Here is a 10,772-nt window from a genome sequence, read left to right as displayed (position 1 = left end):
TGACGAAGCGGATATCGTCCTCTTTTGGAAGGCCAAACAAAGTAGTTTCGCTTTCACAACGAAACACACAACGTCACACACGGCGGCCTTGAGTGAACGGAGGCCAGCGGGCTTGAGAACGGCGTGGCCGGAGGGCTTGCGGCAACCACATGTGACAACCCCGGGCTGTTTTTAACCCATGGAGTGATCTTCCAAGTAACTTGCACTAATAACATTTTAATAAATGTTTTTGGCTCACATTGTTGCAATAGGAATGCTAGGTGAAATAAGTGTTTGTTTGTAAAGAAAAGTAGCTGTATTGAGATAACATTAACCCCTGATTCCTATATTCTGAGGATAAGTTAAAGGTGTCCTATTATGCTTTTTCACTTTTTCAACTTTAACAACCTAGTATGAGAGCCTGTTCTAGTACACCCCCAAAACAAAATCAAGACTTTGTAAACGAGCATAATAGGAGCCCTTTAATGTTAGCATGCAGTCAGCACGTCTACTGTTTGCTTTAAAAAAAAAACAACAACGCTGGAAAGCCAGCATTGTTATTCCAGTCACGTGAATGGTTCTCCACTCACAATAAAGCACGAATATTTATGTCCTGGTGTATGGTGATGTTTCAGGGGAAGGAAAGAGCTTGCTTTGGAAAAGATCATACTTTGATTGCAGACTTTCGCAAATCACTTGTGTCCTGCTTTATCATTTTTATTTGGTTGTCTGTTATGGATTGTGCGTGACAGCATAGTAATTGTTAAAATGACAGAGTACCAGAAAGGTGAAAATAGTCACCTGTGTAATGTAATTTTTATATGGCCAAATTTTAAATAAAATAATTTTAAATGTAAAAATTTTAGATTACTAAACATGCCAAGAAAGGCACCCTGTTAAAAATCTGTAAAGTCATATGACTTAAACGTTGTTGTTATACTCTTATTTTAAACCGTGTTGTTTCTCTCTCTCTCTCTGTCTCTCTCCTATATAATAATAATTTTTCAAATTATAAATATAATACATTTTTAAAAGCAATTTCAAAATATTATATATATATATATATATATATTTATATTTCAGCCTTATTTACATTTTTTAATATTTTTAGTTTTAGATTTAGTTAACATGCACAACTCTGATTTTAACTTTTACAGGCTGAATGTGAAGAAATCTAGTCATTATAGGATGTCTTACAGTTTAAAGGATGTTTGTTTTTCTGTTAGTTTCACGTATTGGAATCCTTAATGAAATATTGTGGTCCAATGGAGAAAAACAGACTGGACTTGTTGCCACTGTCAGCAGGAGGAATGAATAGATTAGGCAGAGTCTAATTTATGGCGGTGAATCACTTTTAACCTCTGATTAATTAACCAGAAGATTTGCATCGTAATAAGGCAGTTGCTTCAGTAATGACTGTGTCCATAAACATTCCTCAGCATTTTATTTTTCTTGGCCAGTTAGAGTTATAAAAGCTTTAGAGTCAGACAGTGGAATCAAACTGTGATGTTTTAAATTGGGATGCTGACAGTGATTGACATGCGACTCTTTCAGGATAAGGATGGAGACCGAGCTGTCCATCACGCATCCTTCGGGGACGAAGGTTCCGTCATTGAGGTGCTGCATCGAGGCGGGGCTGACCTGAATGCCAGAAACAAACGCAGACAGACACCTCTGCACATCGCTGTCAACAAGGGCCACCTACAGGTGGTGAAGACTTTGCTTGACTTTGGCTGCCACCCCAGTCTGCAGGTGAACTATATCAGTACCTCTCAGTTTAGCACGGAAACTCTCTGCCTTGCTTTCTCTTTATTGGCACTTTCGGTCAGACAATCTGTGCTAAAGCTGATAGTTAGTCAGTAGCTTCTTGTACACTACTGGTCAAACTTTTGGAATAATTTAGATTTTTTTTTTATTATATATTTTTGAAAGAAGTCTCTTATCCTTATCAATGCTGCATTTATTTTATTAAAAATACAAATAATTCAGTAATATATTAATATTGTGAAATATCATTGCAATGTAAAATAACAGTTTTCTATTTTAATTTATTTTAAAATGTAATTTATTCCTGTGATTAATTTTCAGCAGCCATTACTCCAGTCTTCAGTATCACATGATCCTTCACAAATCATTCTAATATGCTGATTTGGTTCCCAGTTATTCCCAATTATTATTCTTGGTGCTCAGATATTATTAATTCTTACTTTGTATCACGGTTTCTAAAAAAATATATAAAGCAGCAAAAACTTTCAACATGGATGATAATGAGAAATATTTTGAGAGCACAAAGTCAACATATTAGAATAATTTCTAAAGGATCATGTGACACTGAAGACTGGAGTAATGGTTGCTAAAAATTTGTTTTGCCATCACAGGGAAAAATTTAATTTTAAAATGTATTAAAATAGGAAACATTTATTTTTAAATTGTATTATTTCGCAATATTACTGTTTTTATTGTATTTTTGATCAAATAAATGCAGCCCTTGTGAGGCCTTGTCGTTTAAATAAAAACTTAATTATTCCATACTTTTAAGTTAAGTTGAAGTTAATGTTAAAGTTGACTACTTTTAACTTGGCACAGTATCTTGATTGTTTAAAAAAAAAGAAAGAAAACAAAAGACAGCAAAAGTTTTCCCAGAAAATGTTGATATCAAATATAACAAGTGGTTAATTGAAATTAGTTTAATTGGTTTAATTATTCAGCATTATTATACAAAATCACACAGGCAAGGTTTGTTCAAGTTGCTCACAATTCATTGAAACAAGATTATTTTAGTAGATTATTGATATGGCTGTTGGGAGATTTTGGACACTAGTTTGATATAGTTATAGTTAATAATAATTAGGGGTTTAAATCGGATGGTTTGTCACGATATGATACAATATCGATTCTTATACCCAGCGATACGATATTTGCCAATACTTCAAAAAATTCTACTATTTCGATACGATTCGATACAGGAGAATATCGATCGATATATCGATACTATTATATTATACATATTTTAAACAACCGTCTACATTTTTATTAACTCACAAATGCAACCAAAACATATAACATGAATATTTATCTTAAATTTTCACATCCTGTTCCTCAATTGGGATATTCACAACAAAAAATAGGCCTACACTTTTTTTTTTTTTTTTAAATAATGAGAAAAAAAACAAATTTAAGTCACACACAAGATCAGTAATCTTAAGATATGACAACAGTCAAGACAGTCTTTCAGGTTTCTGTGATAAAATATGCAATGTGTTAAATAATGTAAATCCTCATTAGGAAACAACACAAACGAGGTACTCCAGTTGTATGAAAAAATACATTAATGTAGAAAAATAAATTTAAAGAAATCAAAAATAGAGCTGTTAACTTTATTTGAGACTTTATTTGGCTGCTACTATGGGCTCAGTGCTAAAAACCTTTTCTACCGATAACCAAATTACAAGCAATAGCAGAAAATAAATACAATATAACGGACACAAATTAAATAAACAGTGCTTTTCAGGTAGATCTAAAAGAAATTTTCAGGTACAGAAAGGTAATAATCAAATGTAAAATAACACTGAATAGTCTTCACTGTATAGATTAAATATAGATTAATCCTTATAAAAGTTGTTCAGTCAAAATCAGTGAAAGATTTTTTTCTTTGACAGAAGTTTTCTGTTAGTCTGCTTTCACTTTAAGAACGAACGCACGGATCCAATATACTGATACACATGCGTTTTCTTTCTCAACTGTTTACGTTAAGACATGGGCCTAAACGACTGTGTTTACTAGGATATTCGCCAAGGCGCACATGTTGATGTAATTTGTTGAGCCGGCATCGTAATCCCCCCCCCATTCCCCCAATACCGTGTTCGGAAAGAAAATGACGTGTAGGCGGAACCCCTAAAGGGAATAAATACGAGATGGGAGGAACATATATATTTCAATATTTTTCCTTGCAGTTATATAATTGGGTAATTATACTACATATATATTTCGGCATCAGGTTTTATACCTGGCATTGAAATTGGCATCGTGCTTTTGAATCACTTTTAATATTACTTTCACTTTCGAGATTCGCGATCGCACGTACTCCGTTTATGCTATGGAGCGGCAGTACTTTGCCACACATTTTACAAGATTATATGTTTGTCAGTGGTACTGAGGATCTGCAAATCATTCGCCATCGTCCTCATCTCTCCTTACTCTGTTTATGTGGTAAGTGAATTTTATGTACTGTAGGATGTAACAGACAACCGTTACACCGTGTCTACACCGGACGCGACAGTTGTTGTGTCGCGCCGCGCTGCATCAGCTAAAGTCTGTCTACACTGGACGCGACAAAGCGACCGTTGAAAATCATTTGAAATTTGTGTCAGCACGTCATAAATAGAACGTGGCAGCAGTTTACTGTCTGGGATTTGTCGCGTCGCGCCGCATCCAGTGTAGACAGCATCACTGATTATAATGAGTTCTATAGACTGATCTATATATAATGAATCTCTATTATAGATCAGTGGTTCTATAGTATTTTGTCGCGCCGTGCCACTCGCATCCGGTGTAGACACGGTGATAGGAATCGTGTTTTCCATTATAAGGATTCACGCGTCGGGCACACCCCCTAACTCTCCTTATAAACTAATAAACTAGGCTTTAATTTTAGCTGTTAAAATTTATTTTATTAACATCACATTTAAAAAGCATAACATCAAATAACAGCATTAAAAACTTTCAAATAAAGAAAATAAAAGTGCAATTATATTATAACTTTGCATGAAATAAGACTTTAAATATTAATAATAATGCAATTGCGTTTGCATTTTGCCTCTGATGAAAATCTAATTCAGAAACTGAGAAAATAAATGTGTGGACCAGTTATGCTTTGCTTCGTTTTGTCACTTTTCAAGCTGCATGCAAAAAGAACAAACAAAATTGACAAAATATATGAATAATCTTATTCACTATTTTAGTGGCTGCAATGAGCCTGCTTTGTAGTACACATCTTTTCAAAACGAGGTTGTAGGCTTGATCCTGCCACTCTCAAGTCATGCTCAATGTTAAGATGAGATCTGTATTTTGTTTTCAGTTTAGCATATAGAGATGGGCACAAAAATGACCAAATGTGACCTGTGCTGGCAAATTGAGTCACAATGAACACATTTTCAAAAATGAGTTATTTTTATTTTCACATTCTCCATTAAAAGACCTTCAGAATGATGTATGATTTGTTGGAATCGGACGAAAAATGACTGAGCTACACCCGTTTGATGTCGAGAGTCAGCCAATTTTGAGAAAAATCGAGTTAAAGTTTTCTGAAGGTTCCAAAGCAAAATCACAATCAAATCAAATTATTTTCTTAATAATACTATATTAGTAATCACAATATAGCTGTTAACTTTATTTGAGACTTTTTTGGCTGCTACTATGGGCTCAGTGCTAAAAACCTTTTCTACCGATAACCAAATTACAAGCAATAGCAGAAAATAAATACAATATAACAGACACGGAAGCGTTGTCTTCTAAAAGACGAGATAACTCGTCAATGGCGGGGAAAGAGTTAATATGCTATTTATACTGCAGACAAGACATTTTCTCTTCTATTCTGCAGTGAACAATCTAGTGCAGTTTTACCATGAATCAGCACGGATTGGTTGGCTGCTTTTCAAAAGCAAATGCCATCACATACAACATTGCCATGGAATGCCAGCATTTATTATTATATAAATGTTAAGCATTTGTATATTTTAGCATATTTCTGCCTGTTCTGTTGTACACAAGTCACATCACACCCTCTGTAAAGTTAAACTCTAGGCATTCTTTTATTTGGCATCTGCGAAAGAGAAAGGAAAAATTGAAATCGCATCATATGACCCCTTTAAATGAAGCTGCATTGCATTTATTAGCAATGCACCACATATACTAAAGAGTGTGTAACTTAATGCTGCCCCCTGCAGGACTCAGAGGGAGACACACCTCTGCATGATGCCATCAGCAAGAAGAGGGACGACATGCTCTCTGTGCTCCTGGAAGCAGGTGCAGATGTCACAATTACCAACAATAATGGCTTCAACGCACTTCACCACGCAGCTCTGCGAGGGAACCCCAGGTATGGCTACATTGATTTTGTCATAACTTGGGCTGAAATCGGGCTACTGATTAATGAGCATTATGCATCTGAGTTTACTGAATGGTCTCAGCTCATATTTGGGGCCTGTACTGACCAAATTAGAGGTTCCTGAAGGCAAAATAAATAATTGTACCTTTACTGCGGCACATTTACCATTGTGGCTTCATGAATGGTAATGCCCTCTTGCATACAAACTTAAAGGATTAGTTCACTTCCAGAATAAAAATTTCCTGATCATTTATTCACCCCCATGTCATCCAAAATGTTTGTCTTTCTCTCTTCAGTCGCAAAGAACTTAAGGTTTTTAAGGAAAAAATTCCAGGATCTTTCTCCATATAATGGACTTCAATGGGAACCAACGGGCTGAAGGTCCAAATTTCAGATTCAGTGCAGCTTCAAAGGACAGAAAATTACCAATCGTTTCGCTAGATATATCCCCTATTCCTTGGCTGGGATCATGTAGAGTCCTTTGATGCGGCACTGAATCTGCAATTTGGACCTTCAGTCACCATTTAAGTCCATTATATGGAGAAAGATCCTCAAATGTTTTCCTCAAAAATCTTTAATTCTTTGTGACTGAAGACAATGACATGAACATCTTGGATGGCATGTGGGTGAGTAAATTATCAGGAAATTTTTATTCTGGAAGTAAACTAATCCTTTAAACTACAGTTATGTTCAGTTTTCCTCTGCTAGTAGCTGTAGAGGATTCGGTGCAGATTGAACTGGCTTTAAAGGGGTCGTGAATTGAGAAAACAAATTTTCCTTGATGTTTTGAGACGCAAGAGGTTATTTTTAAAAACATCCTGTGAACGACTCGTTTCTGATTTGTCACATTATGACATCATAGTGCGGCGAAAGCCTGCCTCTGCAGAATCAGATCCTCACCTACTTTTACATCATTGCGTCTTTGGCCTCGCCCACTGGAGCGTTAGTGAGATGAGCTGGAGAGAAGAGCAATACAGGATCACTGGACTTAAAAAAAACAAAAAACATTAACTTACAAATAATCCTTTGTTTTTAATTACGTGGATATCTAATTAGAGCATTATTTGTTTGTTCAGTGCATTTCACTGTGGATTCTTTGGTAAATCAGTTGCAGTTTCGGCACAAGTTTGCAAACAGACTTTTACTGTAAGATATGGGCCTGACAGTAATACCACAACATGTAAGTAACCATATTTATTCTAATGCCGAATCTTAAATTCTATACAAAAAGCAATCAAGAAGGCTCCCTTTATAATCGCTGGAGCTGTCAATCACACAGCATGAGTTTATATTCAGTGACGCAGTTTACACTGCACAATGAATCTCTTATTTACATCGTGTTTGCAATGTTAGTTATGATGAAAGCTTTTGTGAATGTGCAAAACTTGAGTTGCAATGATGAGATCACTCATCACTGCATTCATGCTCTCAACAGTCTGTCATTGGCTACAGTGCTCATTGCTGCAACCTTTCATGTGACGGGAGTAGATCTAAATATAATGCTATAATCAGCACTCTCCATGATTAGGTAATCTCAACAGCTGTAATAGTAAAAACGTAGTAAAAGTTTTTGAGAGAGCTTCACATGTAATGCTTATTTCATATGCAAAGATGTTTCCAATGAAGTCTCACAGCAGACACGCCCCTTCCAACAGAGCGTTCAAATCAGAGGGCTCAAATCAGGGTAGAAAATGCCTCTTTATTTCTAAATTGTCAATTTCGATGTAAAAATCATACTAACATTATAAGTGCACCTCAGAAAACATTATCAAATAATTAAAAAATGCATTTCATGACCCCTTTAAGACTCTAGTGTCATCCTCCTGCTCTCTAGCACATTTCTCTGGCTGCAGCCTAATTGGCCAGAACAAGCAGTCAAATTATGCCTCATGCTTGTCATTTCCTGGATCAGATCAACACCTTTACTACATGTTTTTCCTAGAATAGCAGAGTTTTCCTTGTGGGTAATATATTTCACACTTGTTGAGCTACAAGCTGCAAAATATGCTTATTTTTTCTTTTTTTGTAACATTTGAACTGTAACAAAGAGTGAAAAATTTAAGGGGGTCTGAATACTTTCCGTACCCACTGTATATATATATATGTTAAACTTTTACTAAGACCTTTGTTTTAAGATTTGGATTTCTAAACATTCCATTTGCAAATATTGTAATTGTGTCCAATGAGATTTTTGTGTATGATCATGTCCAACAAAACAGTTTTTACATTAGCTTGTGGTTACGGTTGCAAGCGTCTTGGAGAACTTGCCATAGTTCTTCAATGGATTTAGGCATCTCAGTTGCTTCTGTAATTCCAGACTGACTCAATGATGGTGAGATCAGATCTATGTGTTTGCCATACTTTCTGTTGTAGGACTTCTTGTTGATAGAAAAATCTCTCTGGATTATTACAATATTGCCAAAGGGTTTGTTTGTAAACCTAACATTGAGATTTCCTGTTGATACACTAAATCAATTAAAACAATGTTGTGGTGAAGCATCTAATGTATATAAGACTTTCTAAAAAAAGTAGCACAGAAGCACAGTACTTAATAAAAAAAAGTGTCCATTAATAAATAAATAAATATTTCAAATTGTATAAATGCCGTAACCGGGTTAAACATTTCATAAATTATTTCATTAATTAATGTAAATTGTAGCCATGCCAGTTTGTTTATTCATTGCAAATAAAATGAGCATTGATTTTATTGTTATTGGTGCACCTTTGTCTTGGCTTCAGTCTCCCAATGGCAACTCGGGGATCCTTTTTATTGACTGTGTGGATGAAGAACTGCCCCGGGTTATTATTTATGACTCGCTTGTACAGTAGAGGCTTGCTTGGGAGCAGAACCTGTCCCTTCACCATCAGAAAGTCCTAGAGATATATAGCTCTCCTCCAGCTCACCATTTACTTGTATTTCTCGCATGAGCTCCCACCACTGCAGTCTTCTCTGCACAGCGCAGCACTGCACTTTCCTGTGCTGAAGCCTTTTAGTCCAGTCCTGTAGCGTATAATTGAGTATGCATTTACTAGGTCTGAAGGCTTGTGCTAAGCTTGTGTCCTTGTTGGTTTATTTTTCAGTATGTGGTTAGGTCATGAAAAACTAACTTTATTGGTTAGTCTAGTGGAACTTTATGCTAAGTGCTCTGCTTTAAGATATTCAATTTCCTGTTGAATCCACATGCCACACATCTCAGGGGTCAGTTGCATAAACATAGCCACTGTGTCTGTGTCTTAAGAACTTGTTTGAATAACTAGCAGTTAACTGAGTGGTAAGCAGTCTTACTTTTTGGACTTAAAACCAGTAGGTAGTACTAGCCTATCTTCACTTGCACCATTTTAACCAGCTGTTAGATTTCATCACAGAAACATCACACAGCAGGGAAAAAACGGTTTTGCTTTTTTCATCCTTGCATGTTTTTTCTAAAGTCATCAACACACTGATGTGTCTCAACTGGTGTTCTTTAATGATGGCTGTTGTAAGTACAGTTGTAACCTTAGACAGGAATTTTAAACACCCAGACAAATCAAACAAACCTTTTGGACTGACTCTTGGTATGCATATGCACTTTATTGATTTAAATGTTCTTTAAAACTATGAAAGATGTTCAGCTGAAAAAAGACCTCTGCATTCTGGCCTTTTCTGTCTATTTAGTTTTAAGATTTTATTGAATATTCCCCATGTTTATCTATACATTGCGAATTTGCACCCTGGGTATGTTGAAAGTTTTCATAAGTATTTTTTTTCCCCCCTTCCTATGTGTTTATGACAGTCCCAGGCTGAGAGCAGGACTGGCTCCTCTCAGTGGCTCACTGGATGGCTGCTGGAAAGCAGTTGTGCTGTAAACAGTACGATTAATAGCCCATGACTCATAACAGAGTCCACAAACAGGCCCTGCAGAGGCTGCCGCCACTGCACAGCCTCTATTACTACTGTACAAATGGGCCAGCCTGTTTGTTAAGCACCATATGGAGTCTCACCTTCAGATGCACTGCTGTGTGCTGCTCTACAGCTGAGTAGTTTGAGCCTTAGCCAGCAGTCACATCCAATGCTGCTAGTGGAAACGGTATTATAGGAATAGAGTTTGGCACTAATGAAAATGATTGGTCAATGAAGTGTTTTATGTTTATAGAGAAACTGTTGAATATGAAAGCAAATGATCAGCACAGATTATTATGGGCTGTTTGGGCCTCCATTGTATTGTCAGGTGAATTGCCACTTTTCTGCTTTATTTTAAGCCCGTTTATTTGGTCTTTTTTTGGATTTATAGTTTAAGAGGCACAGAAACCATGTTGCTTGAAGTCCAGTGTGAAGTTTCCACAGTCAGTGTGTATTTGTTCTATTTTATTTTTTTTATTCTCATTTTATTTTTTATTGTCTGTGTTGTTGTTGTCGTCTCTGTGTACTGGAAGCTTATGTCACTAAAACAAATTCCTTGTATGCTCAAACTTACTTGGCAATAAAGCTCTTTCTGATTCTGATTCTGAAATACAATAATTTTATGTATGTATGTTTTATGATTTTTTTTTTTTTAAATTTACAAGGAATTCTTTTCTTATCTCTTACTTTGAATTTGCTATAACAAATCAAATACACTGCTGGACAATAATCAATCATTTGTAATCTATCATTTTTCCTAATGGCAATTTTATGATCGTTTTATATACTACAAACAATTATTTAAAT

At 35.7% G+C, this 10,772-nt stretch overlaps 1 protein-coding gene across 3 annotated transcripts in view; it reads left to right on the top strand.

Moving 5' to 3' along the window:
* Positions 1–10,772, top strand: part of LOC107747519 (E3 ubiquitin-protein ligase mib1-like) — a 72,303-nt gene that overhangs the window by 24,170 nt on the left and 37,361 nt on the right. For all 3 annotated transcript variants that reach the window (XM_016562067.1, XM_016562066.1, XM_016562065.1), the window contains exons 11-12: positions 1,534–1,731; positions 5,925–6,076. In XM_016562067.1, the coding sequence (XP_016417553.1) occupies positions 1,534–1,731; positions 5,925–6,076 (350 nt within the window). The remainder of the gene's footprint in view (positions 1–1,533; positions 1,732–5,924; positions 6,077–10,772) is intronic.

The sequence above is a fragment of the Sinocyclocheilus rhinocerous genome, unplaced genomic scaffold, assembly GCF_001515625.1.
Source record: "Sinocyclocheilus rhinocerous isolate Xijiao unplaced genomic scaffold, SAMN03320098_v1.1 scaffold48, whole genome shotgun sequence".
In the NCBI taxonomy this organism is placed as follows: Eukaryota; Metazoa; Chordata; class Actinopteri; order Cypriniformes; family Cyprinidae; genus Sinocyclocheilus; species Sinocyclocheilus rhinocerous.
This window is presented reverse-complemented; position numbering and strand designations above follow the sequence as displayed.